This window comes from Mixophyes fleayi, chromosome 2 (genome assembly GCF_038048845.1).
Source record: "Mixophyes fleayi isolate aMixFle1 chromosome 2, aMixFle1.hap1, whole genome shotgun sequence".
NCBI lineage: Eukaryota > Metazoa > Chordata > Amphibia > Anura > Limnodynastidae > Mixophyes > Mixophyes fleayi.
In genome coordinates this window covers 17,497,955-17,514,139 of record NC_134403.1, presented here as the reverse complement: position 1 = coordinate 17,514,139, position 16,185 = coordinate 17,497,955, and the positions used below count along the sequence as shown (strand labels likewise).

At 43.3% G+C, this 16,185-nt stretch overlaps 1 protein-coding gene across 2 annotated transcripts in view; it reads right to left on the bottom strand.

Annotated features, from left to right (window-relative positions):
* Positions 1 to 13,018: 13,018 nt before the first annotated feature.
* Positions 13,019 to 16,185, bottom strand: part of LOC142140740 (antizyme inhibitor 2-like) — a 36,315-nt gene continuing 33,148 nt past the window's right edge. For both annotated transcript variants that reach the window (XM_075198581.1, XM_075198582.1), the window contains exons 8-9: positions 15,070 to 15,188; positions 13,019 to 13,517 (exon numbers count right to left, since the gene is read on the bottom strand). In XM_075198581.1, coding sequence (XP_075054682.1) covers positions 13,272 to 13,517; positions 15,070 to 15,188 — 365 coding nt within the window. In that variant the 3' untranslated portion in view covers positions 13,019 to 13,271. The remainder of the gene's footprint in view (positions 13,518 to 15,069; positions 15,189 to 16,185) is intronic.

Here is a 16,185-nt window from a genome sequence, read left to right as displayed (position 1 = left end):
AGACCTGACATAATGTGAAACTCTAAAAAATGTTTCCATGTTTTATATTTTTTCACTGTTAGACAGACATGTACTGGATACTGTTATATTTGAAGAAAGTGTTACAGACATAGACCCATTTGCCCTTCTCATTTAGCCAAGTAGCTGAATGTGTGGGATTAAAAATGGCATTTGAGTTGGCAGAGGGAAAATCAATTGATATACATTGGTCTTCAGTATTTTTCTAGTCTAGGGGGTGATATTGAGGCGACTGAAGAACTTTTTATAGCAATGGCAGTACATAAGTCGGACATTACATGGATGACTTGTGACAGTGACACAGTTACCAACTGAAGTAGCTGTTAGTAAAGTCCACACTTACACACGACTGTACATGACTGTCACAACAGGGCGGACATGGCTGTCAAATAGACAGCAGGGTTTTATGTGACAGCTGACAAATCTATGTTTTGTTTTGTTTTTCATTGTATTGTTTTAAAATGTGTACACACATGCACGCACACACAAATTAGTTAATATATTAGATTTGTGTTACCTGAAGAATAAACAGTCTGGAAGGTGAAGGGATGTGGTCAGGAGTCTTCTGGACCCTGGAAAGATGGACAAGCTTGACCAGTAGCTTCCAGAGTGTATCTTCCAGACCTAGCGGAGGCAGCACATGTTCTGGCTCAGCTGGGTACAGAAGGTATGTGCTAGCTGGTAAGAGTATATTGGGGTGCAGCAGACGTTTATTCTCAAGCTAGTAGGAAGGCAATGTCCTGTCTTGATTGAGAGAGTGTCAGGAAGATGATACCAATAGAGCCATCTCATACCCCTCCTACAGAAGTACTTTCTCCAGGTAAAACAAATCCACGTCATCCAATTATCACCTTGCAGGTTCCTCAAATATGTACTAGTGTACCGATGAAATATATCTGGGTAAAGGTGTATTGAAATGTTTCTAATGTATTACTGTGTCATACTCAGGACTTTTGTTATTCGATGTGGTATCCCTAGAGTTACAAAAGGTGATGGGGGTATTCATGTTTATGGTAATAACTGTATAACGTATGAGCAGTGATAGTGACATACATACTTTTGATTAGCCACCAACCAGTGGTAAAATAAAGTAACGGTACTAGCTAGAACGAATTGAATAGAATGAGGGTTGAAACTTGATTGGAGTAGCTGGTAGCTTTGGCCACTAGTCCTCCCAACTATCAAAATCACTCTTAAACTGCCTCTTAACCTGTTGTCTTTTGAAATGTTTTTGACTTTTTCTTGTGATGAGTTTGTAATGGAGAGACTGTTCTAGACCTTGAGAGGAAAAGCAAATACTGAGACAGCAACCAAGAACGTTCGAAACACTGTCTCCTGAGGTGTTACACTAGCTGTCAGGATGTTGGACTGGGAGAGCAAGTTGTGAAACTGTAATTTCCCATACTCAGGTTGTTTGACAGACAGGTACCAAGTGTTGACGACCAGCATCATGTATTTAGGGGTAGCAGAGAGACAGTGGTACCCATTCCATCCACTGCAGAGGAGCCAACACCCAGAGAAGGTTCCAATTACACTTGTGAATCTGTTCTGGGGGACCCCAATTGCAGTTAACAACATCTGAGCCAAGGACTTTGCAAAGGCTGTTGTCCAGCATGAAGTAGTAGTTATTCCTGTTTTTCCTGTTCTGTGTTTCTCTCTCTCATTCTCTTTTCAAGACAGTCAATTCTTTCAATTATGAACGAGTGACAGAGGCTAGTTCAGGTAGTGATATTGAGGAGTTGGGGATGAAGGAGAAGGTGTTAGCACAATCAATCCAACCAATTACTCTATTCAATTCAGGGGTAAAGAAAAATTTGGAAACTTTGGAGCTTGGAGAAAGTGCGAGGGGCTATTGTCTGAGGAGTATTACGCTCGTAAGTACGTTGACCCCATAGTTAAAGAGAGGTATAGCCAGCGATGCCAGTCCAGTTATATTCAGACTTGAGCAGGCATCCGTGAGAATGATCATTCTTGGGTGGGTAAGGTTGTAGACCAAACGGTGCTGGGTGTGCTCTCAAGTGCCTCAGAGATTATATCAAGTAGGACTAGTTCTCTTTCCACTAAAATATTCCTGAGGTACCCGAATTATGGGATGGGCGGTCACTAGGGGAAAGGTAAAAAAAACAGCTAGGTCCTTTAGTTTGAAGTCTCCCAATATTTGGCAGGCCAATCACTGTTTCACGTACAAAGAAACTTGAGTATTGGGAGACTGGGAAGACCGAACAGACAATATCCCGCCCCACAAGTGTTGATGAAAAGAACTGTTAATATTATTAGAGTGTATATACTAACCCAAGCTGATGGAGATTGTGTCACGTTACCAGAGAGACTTCAACTGGATCCTGATAGTTCAGCCGAGATTGACGTTACTTCAGCGAGGGGCGCGGAGTCTAACAAGTGAAAGGTGTTCACCAGGGATTCCCGCAAGGGAATATGGGCTTTTGCGGCTCCCACTTGCAGGTCGCGGTCCCCTGGAGAAGTTCTCAGCGAACACAGCAGACGGAGCGTAGAATCAGGTAGAAGCAGCGCTGTCACTTGATAGCGGTGTCACTCGAGAGAGAAAATATAACTGAGATGTTCAGCGAAGTAGTCACTAGGGAGCTGGTTAGCAGGAAAAGATAGTGTCGCCACTTGGAAGTGCTTTACCGGAATGCTAGCAGCGTAGTCACCTGGAGGTGAGTTCCCCGGAGAGACGTAGCTTGGAAGCTTGAGGGAATAGCAAAGACACAGGAGCTGTTTCCAATATTAAAGTCAGGGATTGACTGAAAGAACCAGCATTGAGTTCTGGTCAGAGGAAGTAGATATAGTGCAGTTCCAATTGACCAGCCAATAGAGGGCAGTGAGAACACATAAAGCAGTTAGACGGTTCTGCGCATGCGCAGAACCACTGAGCGCTGAACGGAAGAAGGGGAGAGACAGCGCTGGAGAGTTGCAGCAGCGTGGACCAGGTAAGTGAAAGAAATAGCGGGTCTTGGTGGGGATGGCCTCTGTAGTTAGCGGGTACACCCGCCGGCTCCCGGGGAGGCAGCGGGAGTCCGGTGCGTGACAGTACCTCCCCCTTTAGAGGTGGGCACCGAACACCTAGGACCTGGTTTCTTCGGGAATTTGGAATGAAATTTTTTCAGCAGAAGAGGAGCACGGATGTCTGCAGCCCGTACCCAGGAGCGCTCTTCGGGACTGTACCCCTTCCAATCCACTAAATACTTGATTGTTCCTCTAGAATTTTTGGAATCCAGAATATGGCTGATCTCGAATTCATCAGTTTGTTGGAGAGAAAGGGGAGTGGTAGATGTGACAGGAACCGAGAACCGATTAATGATGAGTGGTCTCAATAAGGAGATATGAAAGGCATTGGCAATACGTAGAGTGGGTGGTAGCCGTAGCTTAAAACACACGGGACTGATTACTTGAATGATCCTGTAAGGACCAATGTAGCGAGGAGCAAGTTTCATGCAGGGCACTTTAAGACGGATGTTCTTTGTAGATAACCACACCTTGTCGCCAACCTTCAAAAGAGGAATAGCTCTGCGTTTTTTATCTGCTGCCAGCTTGTAGCGAGTAGAGGATTTCTGAAGGGCCTTTCGAACTCGAGACCAGATGGATAGAAAGTCCTGTCGAAGAGTGTTAACTGCTGGAACTTGGGTGGGAGGGAGGGCTGAACACTCTGGCATACGCGGATGGCCTCCAAATACCACGGAGAACGGAGTGGTTGATGTGGATTCGTGAAAGGAATTGTTATGTACGAACTCTGCCCAGGGTAGCAAATCCACCCAATTACTCTGGTTGGCTGAAGAAAATATCCTGAGAAACGTCTCCAGATCCTGATTGACCCTTTCTGTCTGGCCGTTGGTCTGGGGATGATATGCGGAGGAGAATTTCAGACGGATACCCAGAAGATGACAAAGGGATCTCCAGAATTTTGAGACAAATTGTACCCCACGATCCGAGACAATTTCAGCGGGGCAGCCATGTAGTCGGAAGATTTCCTTAATGAAATGTTGAGCTAGACATGCTGAGGATGGAAGGCCGATGAGTGGAACGAAGTGTGCCATTTTCGAGAAACGGTCCACAATAACCCAGATGGTATTAAATTTATTAGCTGGAGGTAGATCAGTGATGAAGTCCATGCTAAGATGGGTCCATGGCTTGGTAGGTAGTGGAAGAGGTTGAAGTAACCCTTGTGGAACCTGGCGAGGAATTTTGTTTTGGGCACAGATAGGGCAGGCAGCCACGAAATCTTTAACTTCGGAGTGGAATTTGGGCCACCAGTACTGTCGAGAGAGTAGTTCGAATGTTTTACGAGAGCCAAGATGACCTGAAAATCGTGAAGAATGACACCAGTGAAGAAGGCTCTTCCGTAGATGAGGAGGAACAAATGTTTTTCCCTGGGGGGGAATGGGGTTTGAGGAAGTTGAGAATAATTTAATGCATTTGGAGTCCAGGATGGGACGTTCCAGCAAGGTGTCTGATCCCAAATTTTCTGGGAAAGCCCGGGATAATGCATCCGCTTTCCTATTTTTGATACCGGGTTTGAAGGTGACCCGCAGATCAAAGCGGGTAAAAAAGAGGGACCAGCGGGCTTGACGTGGGTTCAGGCATTGGGCTGACTGGAGATAGAGTAGATTCTTATGATCCGTGAAGATCGTAACCGGGTGACGAGCCCCCTCTAGAAGATAACGCCACTCAGTTAGAGCCAACTTCATGGCCAGGAGTTCTTTATCCCCAATGGCGTAATTACTCTCTGCTGGCAGGAACTTGCGGGAGAAGAAAGCGCAGGGATGGAACTTGCCTTGAATATTTTTTTGCGAAAGAACTGCTCCTACACCGGTGGAAGATGCATCCACCTCTAGGAAAAAAGGAAGGGAGACATCGGGTTGCTGGAGGATAGGTGCCGATGAAAAGGCTTTTTTGAGAAATTGGAACGCTTCCAATGCTGCGGTCCAATGTTGCGGGTTTGCCCCTTTTCGGGTGAGAGCTGTCAGAGGTGCCACCACAGATGAGTAACCAGCAATAAAGCGCCTGTAATAATTGGAGAAACCCAAAAAACGTTGAATGGATTTGAGTGTAGTTGGTTGGGGCCAGTTGATTATAGCATGGACTTTTCCCGGGTCCATTTGTAGACCGGAGCCAGAAACCAAATAGCCCAGGAAAGGCAACTTAGGGACCTCAAATATGCATTTCTCCAATTTGCAGAACAAATGGTTGGTACGTAATCTGGAAAGGACTTCAGCCACATGTAAACGATGATTGGGAAGGTCTTTGGAGAAGATTAAGATGTCATCCAGATATACTACGACATTGGAATATAGCAGATCGCGAAAGATTTCATTCACAAACCCCTGGAAAACGGCTGGGGCGTTACATAAGCCAAACGGCATCACTAGATATTCGTAATGGCCGTCCCGTGTATTAAAAGCCGTCTTCCACTCATCCCCAGAGCGAATCCGGATCAGGTTGTAAGCTCCGCGTAGATCGAGTTTAGTGAAGATTCTCGCACCTTTAATGCGATCGAAGAGTTCGGTGATTAATGGAATGGGATAGCGGTTTTTAATAGTGATGGAGTTCAGGCCTCTGTAGTCGATACACGGACGGAGAGCTCCATCTTTTTTTTTCACAAAGAAAAACCCGGCCCCGGCGGGTGAGGAGGAAGGTCTGATGAAACCACGTTGCAGATTTTCCTTGATGTAGAGTGTAGTAGCCTCTGTCTCGGGCAGTGAGAGCGGATAGACTCGACCTCGTGGAGGAGTTTTCCCCGGAATGAGATCGATGGGGCAATCCCAAGCTCGATGGGGTGGTAGACGCTCAGAGGAGGCTTTAGAGAAGACATCCGAAAAGGAAGAATACTGGTGCGGTAACATAACTGTGGTGGGTTCTGAAGGAATCTGTGTGAAGCCGAGAGGTTTGACTGGTGTTAGGCATTGGCGAGGGCAGGCAGGACCCCACGCAATGATTTGTGATGAAGGCCAATCCAGATGGGGTGAATGTAGATGAAGCCATGGTAGACCTAGGATGATTGGGCTGATGGTTAGTGGGAGAACGAGAAAGGAAATCTTTTCCCAGTGGAGAGCCCCAACTTGCATGGAGATGGGTTTTGTTCGTTTAAGAATACTTCCATTAGGGAGACGGGAACCGTCAATGCCCGTAGTAGCCAAGGGCTTTTTCAGCGGAACAGTGGGCAGCGCTAGCCTAGTAACCAGAGATTGTGACATAAAGTTCCCGGCTGCTCCAGAATCCAACAAGGCCTTGGACGACTGGGGCCCTGAAAGCAAATGTAAGGTGACAGGGAAAGAACACGTTAGATCTGGAAAAGAAGTTGGAGAGGAAGTAAGAGTCCCTAGACTGACCTCTCCAGTGCAGGCTAGGGTTTGTCGTTTCCCGAACGCCGGGTACATGAAGCCAGGAGGTGACCAGGATCTCCACAATATAGGCATAGTTTATTCTTCATTCTTCTCTCTCTTTCATCCGGAGATAAACGGGAGCGCCCCAGTTGCATAGGCTCATCCGTAGATGTAGGTGGTTGAAAACGAGGAGCTAGACGAAAGGTAGACCGTCTAGGAAGGTCTTTCTCGGACGATCTTTCCCGAAGCCGAAGATCTACCCGGTTGCAGAGAGAAATTAGGGCATCCAAGGTGGGTGGCAATTCTTGAGAAGAGAGGGCATCCTTGATTTTATCTGACAGCCCTTGCCAGAAGGCAGCAACAAGAGCCTCATCGTTCCACTGGAGCTCGGAAGCTAGGGTCTGAAACTCAATAACGTATTGAGCCACAGAACGGGAATTTTGACGTAGTCTTAGGATGCTAGTAGCAGCGGACGTCACTCGTCCCGGCTCATCAAAAATCCTCCTGAATGCCGAAGTGAAGGCGGAAACATCATTGAGAAGATTGTCATTACGTTCCCAAAGGGGCGAGGCCCATGCCAGGGCTTTCCCGGATAGGAGGGAGACCATATAAGCGACTTTTGACCTGGGAGTAGGAAAATTCTGAGGTAATAACTCAAATTGAATGGAGCACTGATTTAAAAAGCCTCGGCAAGAGGTAGGATCACCATCAAATTTGGAGGGTGTAGGCAAACGCAGAGAGGAAGCGGCTGCAGCAGGGACTTCGACTGCTTGTGGTTGAGCAGCCGGCTGAGGCGGGGTCTCCTGTAAGGCGTCTAAACGGGATGCAAGAGTTTGCAAACCTTGCAGAAGTTGCATCTGAACTGCATCCTGACGCTCCACTCTTCCAACCAGGTGTTGAAGCATGTCCTTGGCGGAAGGTTCTCTATCAGGATCTGACATGGCTGGTTCTTAATGTCACGTTACCAAAGAGACTTCAACTGGATCCTGATAGTTCAGCCGAGATTGACGTTACTTCAGCGAGGGGCGCGGAGTCTAACAAGTGAAAGGTGTTCACCAGAGATTCCCGCAAGGGAATATGGGCTTTTGCGGCTTCCACTTGCAGGTCGCGGTCCCCTGGAGAAGTTCTCAGCGAACACAGCAGACGGAGCGTAGAATCAGGTAGAAGCAGCGCTGTCACTTGATAGCGGTGTCACTCGAGAGAGAAAATATAACTGAGATGTTCAGCGAAGTAGTCACTAGGGAGCTGGTTAGCAGGAAAAGATAGTGTCGCCACTTGGAAGTGCTTTACCGGAATGCTAGCAGCGTAGTCACCTGGAGGTGAGTTCCCCGGAGAGACGTAGCTTGGAAGCTTGAGGGAATAGCAAAGACACAGGAGCTGTTTCCAATCTTAAAGTCAGGGATTGACTGAAAGAACCAGCATTGAGTTCTGGTCAGAGGAAGTAGATATAGTGCAGTTCCAATTGACCAGCCAATAGAGGGCAGTGAGAACACATAAAGCAGTTAGACGGTTCTGCGCATGCGCAGAACCACTGAGCGCTGAACGGAAGAAGGGGAGAGACAGCGCTGGAGAGTTGCAGCAGCGTGGACCAGGTAAGTGAAAGAAATAGCGGGTCTTGGTGGGGATGGCCTCTGTAGTTAGCGGGTACACCCGCCGGCTCCCGGGGAGGCAGCGGGAGTCCGGTGCGTGACAGATTGTATATGACATTGTTGATAGGCTTAGGATGATGTTATTGGTGAATATGCATTATTTAAATGTTGTCTGAGCTAAAAGACATGCCTTGGACAGATGAACATGTTAGGCATGAAGAACTGTTGTAGGATATTCTATATTGTTGATACATGTTCTATTGCACCCTTGAAGGGCATACAAAAGGTTATCTCCAAGCTCCAGAGTATATGTTCTATAGTAAAAGTAAAATTGTTTCTAGCATTATGACTCTCTTTTATGGTAACCTGTCTGGGATCTACAGAAAGCATGGTCATACACCAAGGGGGACTTACATTACAGAACATTGAAATGTGGTACTGATATCCTGCATATTAAATCTTTAAGGTGATAGTTTATTGTACTATCAAAGGGTGGAGCTGTCGAAGTTGTATAATTGGATGAAAGAAAGTATATTGATTAATATTGTTTTACCGTGCGATTGCGATCCGTATGCCACGTGTAACGTGTCATGGCACGATCGCAATATAAAACACACATGCATACACTCGCACTTTCACATTAATTTATTTATATATTTCATATTCATATTGGTTCCATTCCACAGTCGTTTATGAGCAGATGGTATTTGGTTTATCGTTATATATATATATATACATATATATATATATATATATTATAAGGCTATATGTACATTTTAGTGATATTTAAGGTTTAGGTTACAGGAAACATATCATGTTTAGTATCATTCTAATCCCCAATTTATTTGCAGACATTCGGTGCAATCACCAAATAGAACGCACATTGCGTATGGTAGTTATAGATTGTGGGGAATAAATGATTAGATTGATATTGTCTGTGTAGTGTAAATAGACTAGTTTAAACTGGATTCTGGGCGGGAAAATCGGAGTGCAGCCCCTGGAGAGCTGACCCCCACCTTTGGATATTTTCGTTTGAACTGGCCTATGACCTGTATTAAACTGGACCCTCCTGAAGTATAGACCTATAGAAGCAAGCCACATCATCTGTATTGTTTTTTCTGTATCTGTGTGTATATACAGCTCCCTGGGACCAGCTATAACAGTCATCACTGACCACAGTCTTCTGGACTGAAGGACTGTCTAGCTGGATCCAGCAGAAAGCGCAGCGTATGTATGTATTTGGTATCGGCTGTATTGTACTTGTTTATTGAACTGCTAAACCTTTTAGCTGTTTGCCAAATAAATTGCTTGTGCTTTGGAACCAGAGAGGGAGAGTAGGGGGACAGAGGCAGAAGATAAGGTAGGAAGTTAAGTGGGAGACAGAAAGGCTTTAAGAAAAAGGTGGGTTTTTAGGGCCCGTTTGAAGCTGGACAGATTAGGGGAAGTTCTGATGATGGCTTAGACAATGCTCATTGGAAAACGATGAAAATACTTTAATAGGGGACAAACAATATGTGGAGAAACCTCGTCCAACACCAGGCTATGGCAGATTGGGCTTGTCACACTACTACAGGGAGACCAGCAGCATGTGGGACGAAACCCATTGTGGGACGAAACCCAGCCTGGTCAACAGGAGGCTGAATTCCTTAGGGGAATTGTGCTTGCAAAAACTATGGTCTCCCCAGGAAAATTAGCGCTGTGATGAGCAGCATGGGGGTTCTTAGAATGTGAAAATATTTAAGTCTGTGGAACTACTAGTTCCAGCAAGCTAGGGCAGCCATTCCCAGATTTTCATTTTTCCATTGGATTCATCTTGGATTATTTCAAGACAGAAGATGAGAAGTCTATACACAGTAAAACAAAACAAAATTTTAAGTCTAAGAGTTTGACTTATATTTAACTATAAATCAGGCACTGAATCCAGAAAAAAATTCACCAGCTAGTAAAGCATTACGCCTGGCCAGGTGTATTACCTATAGAAGAATTGATACGCTATATTGAATAAACTCATTTACAACATACAGCTGTGTTCCACCTTCTTTTAACAGAAGATATTCACATGCTCATAGCTTACAGTACTGTGGAACAATAGGTATAATTCCACAAAGAACAAATAATTACATCTCACCCAATTAAATGCTTAATTGCTCGGTAGTAAGATGGAAACAGCTATGGAGAGTAGGAAAACCAACTAGAATACAACGTATCTTGTTAGAGATCATTAGTGTAAGATATGGATCAGCAGCTTCTGTTTTATAGAGGTTAGATAATACTTGAACAATGCCCTCTATAAATGAACTCTCCGCTAATGCTAATGTAGTAAGAACCTTCTTATAAAAAGATGGGGCGTGGAGTGTGGAGATTTATCCAAGTGTAGCATTCACAAAAGCTTCACCATCTCATAACTTTCTTCTAGTGATGATGGACTTAATCTTGACCAGTGCACTGGTCAAGTATAATAACAGTGTATTGATTAGCAGGGGGTCACTAATCAGTAACTGAGGGAAAATAGCATTTAGGAGCAAACATAAATGGACAGGATGTTCAGGTTAGGAGATTATTCAGAGATGGATGGATTATGTGCATAGTAAGACTGATATAGTAACTAATGGAAGGAGTCAAACAGGACAGGACAGGATAGAGAGTCCATCCCACTTATTCATATAGCAAAGCACTAAAATCATAACAGGTAGTCAGCCAGGCAAGGGTGACAGGACCGGAAGAGAGGTAAAAGGGAAGGTAGTAACTACAATAGGACTAGGACTTTTCCTCTTCTGCTCCTGCTGCCCTCAGTGTGCCCTGCTGTAGATCAAGCTTCCTCTGCTGTCCAATTCCTAGGGGCATTTGTGTGCCTGGCAACCCCACAAATGACATGGGCAACATACATATGGGTGGAGAGGAAGATAAAATGGATGGTGTCAATAGGGAGAGGACGATAAAATATACAGTGACAATAGGGGGAGAAGTGGACAAGATGGAGAGAGACAATAGGGGGAAGGATGAGGACAAGATGGACTGTAGCAACAGGAGGAAGGATGAGGACAAGATGGACCATATCAAAAGGGGGAAGGATGAGGACAAGATGGACCATATCAAAAGGGGGAAGGATGAGGACAATATGTACAGTAGTAACAGGGGGAAGGATGAGGAGAAGATGAACTATATCAACAGGGAAAGATTGAGGACAACATGGACAGTAGCAACAGGAGGCAGGATGAGAACAAGATGGACTGTGGCAACAGGGGGAAGGATGAGGACAAGATGGACAGTGGAAACAGGAGGAAGGAGGAGGACAAGATGGACTGTGGCAACAGAGGGAAGGATGAGGACAAGATGGACGGTATCAAAAGGGGGGAGGAATATAGTGGAAACTGGGAGGCCGGATGATTGTCTTGCACACAGAGCTTGCTCTAATCCTGTATACTGGATGTTAGGAGGAGGAATGCTGGACTGAATTCCGTACTGAAATAGATGACTGGAATCTGGACCTGATGGACTGGAACCTAAACGTGGGAACAGGGAGGACCTGAACACACGACCAGAGACTCAGTACCTCCAAGAACTCAGAAACTCAGACAAATATAGTACCAGAACTGTAACTGGGACGACTCAGAACTCAGGCAGAGAATATACAGGGGTGGCAAACTCCTAAACAGAATAAGCCTGGAACTGGCACTACACAACTCAGAATCTGGGTTAGGCCTGGAACTAGAAGTCGGTACCCCGAGACACAGAGATGGCTCCAGAAAGTGGATGACTCAGAACAACAATCTACTTCCCCAGATAGCCAATAGGAGAGACAGGAATAGATTGGTGAGAGGAGGATCCACACAGAAGGTAACAGCTAAAATATGTACACGAGCAGATAGAATGAAGGTGGATCCAAACGAGGAATAAATAGCCAAAGTCTTTATTTTTAACAGGCAGACTGAAGCCAAACTCACACAAAGGGTTAATGGTTAAAGTTTGTCTCACAGCAAGCAGAGTGAAGCTGAATTCACACAAAGGGTTAATGGTTTGAAATCCATATAACATCAAACAGGATGAATCTGAATTCACTCAGAGAGTAAATGGTTGAAGTCCACATAACAGCAACAGGATGAATTGGAAATCACTTAGAGGGTAAATGGTTGAAGTCCATATAACAGCAACAGGATGAACCGGAATTCACTCAGAGGGTAAATGGTTGAAATCTGTATACAGCAGGTGGAATGAAGCAGCAAACAGGTTGAAGCTGAATTCACACGAAGTGTTAATGGTTGAGATTTGTATACAGCAGGCAGAATGAAGCAGCAAACGAACAGCAACTGTGGTAATCTGGAATCAGGAACTGGGAAGGTGTTGCACTGGCAATTGGCTGAGTTTAGGAGGAGACTTTTATAGTCTGCAGAGGAAGCTAACTGGTGGATGAGATCATGTTTTCAGACTCAGCAGGATGTTTAGCAAATGTCTCACCCAAGATGGCAGCCTCCGATACTGCAGACAGAAGTCACGCTTGTCCCAGGATAGAATGCTGCATTAGACCAGGAGGGAGATATACGGTGATATTATACCGCAGAGAGGACTTGTGACAGGATAATAATATTTAAATGGTTTAAAAACAATGTAACATAGTAACATTGACAATTTAAAAAGAAACAGATTAAATAATTTTAGATATTTTGCAAGTGATTTTTGCACAATTATAATACCCCTTGTGTGTGTGCTGTCCCAGTTTCTGCCTGTATTGATCAGCAATAGATATAATCACTTACCTTTTCCACTATTGGTTTTATGCTCTTCTGTTTTCCGAACATGTTTGAGTATAAATGTTTGAACTGGCAACAGGGGAAAACATGTTTGGCAACAGGGGAAAGGAGGATGACAAGATGGACAGTATCAAAAGGGGGAAGGATAAGGACTAGATGGACTGTGGCAACGGGGGGAAGAAGGAGGACACAATCGACATTGGCAACGGGGAGGGGTGGGGAGAGGAGGACTAGATGGACAGTGGCAACAGACAAACTCCAGACATATAGCACTCACGTTGGCATCGAATTCAAGGCCATTCTACCACTTTTAAATTTCCTTACCACCACTTTGATCACTGGCCACATTTAAAATATATAATAATGTCTCTTTATTAATAATGTTCAATAAAGTTTATTTTGGAACATAATAAGTAAATTAAAGGAGTATATTTAAGAATATATAATCAGTATATGTTATAGATAAGACCGATAACATGTGATGCACCACCACAGTGAAAAGCAAAAGCTAAATAATCTGCAATTAGAATTATAAATGAAAACTTAAAATTAAAAAAAAGCCTAGAGAGATATATTGCTCAACTTGTTACACAGTTTCTCAAATATCTTTTATTTTCATTGCTGAGAATGTACTGCACATTCGGAGGAAGATATCCATTAAAGATGGTTCTCAGCATCATGTGATAATCTCCCATATTTTGGAAAATGATCCAATCCCCCATTTCCAGCTCTGGTAGCTCAATTTCTTCAATGAGTATATCCTTTTCTGTGCAGCAGGGTCCCCAAAGTTTACTGGGGAAACGTTCTGCTGAAGGGAGGACGTCCTGTGGGGAGAGAGTTATAAAACATGGTTATATTTATTAGATTGGATTATTACAATAGCCGGGACCTTCTCTCTAGGAAGTAAATTACACAGATTGGTAAATCCAATAGTGATGAGATTTGAATGACCTATTCAGAGTCGGTGGTTCTCCTAATCAGACGGCTTCCTCCACTGACATATAATAATTGAATCAACAAAGTGTTAGAATAAATCTACACACCGAAGGCTGGAAGCAATAAACCTTATATGCTCATCAGAGTCCCATTGTTATGTTATGGCTCAGGGTGGTGATGGGTTTCAAAAAACATTTACTGTTAGTAAATAAAGAAACCACAAGAAAATCCCCAATTTTTTAAACCCCCCCCCTTGCCCATCACAATGCATCATGTTTCCAATTTTATACACCTAGCGTCTGCAAGATATAACGGAAAGGTCTACAAAGTCAGGGCAACCCAATATATGTATGTATGGCCGACCAAAGGATGCACAGTGGTGTGAATAGTCTTATTGCACATCTATGGGTGGGGTGCAATGATACGATACAGGTTTCCACTGCTGTGTGATGACGCGTTTCACATCATGATACATCAGTGGGTGGGTGGTGATACAGAGCCAGATCTACAGCTGTTTTATATCAGTTTGGGAGAGAATGGGGCCACAATAAATTTGTTTCCTTATTGCCAGCCCTGCTTATGGTGTTTTCCACCACAATGACAGCTGACATGTGTTTCTTACATGCTGAATTGGTAGATAATATCAAGGCCTGTTTAACATATAGGGAAACTGAGCACATGCCTAGGTAAGACCTATTCAGTGGGCAGCAAAACAAATAAATTTTAATTTGCTAATTTTCTTCCCAATCCATCTATTTTATCCAGTTAAAAAAAAAAAAAAAAAATTCAAGTTCAAGTTCAATGAACTGATGCAGAATGTGGGACATGTTCACTTATGGACAGCATCAAGTTTAAATATGGTCCTGCACAACATTCATATAAATATCATAAGCACATAGTAAGTGTATAGCTATACTCCTATCATACAACAATCAGTTACAGGTGTTTATAAACCTAACATAATCACTGAAAGAATGTTTGGCACTAGGATATCTGATGGCCTGCAAGAACAGAATGTCTGGCATATCAGTGGTCTATGACAATGACAGCCGGGAAGTTCACATTCATATTCAGCAATGTAGAGGATCGAGCAGTCTCATATACTAGAGGATCGCTAGACCATTGTGAATTCACCATGTAGAGCACCCTGGATATTGTACATTATAATCTCCCCAAGCAGGGGAAGAGGAAAAGAACTGGATTTCTGTCTGCACTGGGACCAGTGCCCCCAAAAGGTACAACCCTCAATTAAGGACACAAAAATATTAATATTTAAATGGTTTAAAAACAATGTAACATAGTAACATTGACAATTTAAAAAGAAACAGAATACATCATATTAGATATTTTGCAAGTGATTTTTGCACAATTATAATACTCCTTTGTGTGTGCTGTCCCAGTTTCTTCCTGTATTGATCAGCAATAGATATAATCACTTACCTTTTCCACAATTGGTTTTATGCTCTTCTGTTTTCCGAACATGTTTGAGTATAAAAATGACCCAAACAACCCATCATTTAGATAATAGGAGAGTTTTCTTATTTCTTTCCCGTCAGCTCCTATAAGATGAAGATCATTGGTTATGGCTCTATATTTATATTACATGGGATGACAAATTGTGTAATAGAAGGATATTAGAGGTCTCTGAGAAGTTCCATGACCAAATAAAAATACAAGTCTACAGAAGCCAGTTTTTTTTTTCAGGGCATCAAACTGTGGGGTAAATATACTGTTATTAAAATATGGTAAGGTATACTTAAATTTGTGCTTAATTGTGTTATGTTGGTTTTAATGAAAGCATGGAAAGCTGCTAGACAGAATCGTATCACGAAACACAGTTGTTTAATTTGGTGACCAGCTGCTTGGCATGGGGTTGGGCATAATGTGGGCAGTGTAATCTCTAGCCAACTTAATGAACTGAAGAAGTGAGGAAAGAAACGCAGATGCCATAATTATTGTATAAAACCAGTGAATGAATATGTGCTAAGTATATTGATATCTTTGTCACATAAAGCAGACTATAGCGCAGACATTGTAGAAGTACATACTAATGACTACTTCTTGCTAAGTAAATGTACTCATTAGAGAATGGGGAAGGGGCAAATGTACTCATTGAAAAATGGGGAGAGTGGGGGTAAATGTACTCAATGGAGAATGGGGGTAAATGTGATCATAGGAGATTGGGGAAGGTAAAATGTACTCATTGGAGAATGGGGAGATGGCGTAAATGTATTCATTGGAGAATGGGAGATATATATATTTACTGGGGGGTAAATATATATAAATAGACAATCTGGTCACATGCCTATGTACGACCTATTCAGCAAAAAATTTAAATAAAATGAATAATGATAAACTTACTCATTTTCAGCATCTTGGTCTCCACGAACCACCTGTATTATCTAGTTAAAATAGGTTTATAGTTAAAGGGACTGAGGAAGTGCTGAGAATGTTGGACATATTCACTTATGGGCAGCGTCAAGTGTAAACATGACCCTGTGTGATATACATAAAATACAGACCTATAAATACCATAATAAGTTTACAGACTATGCT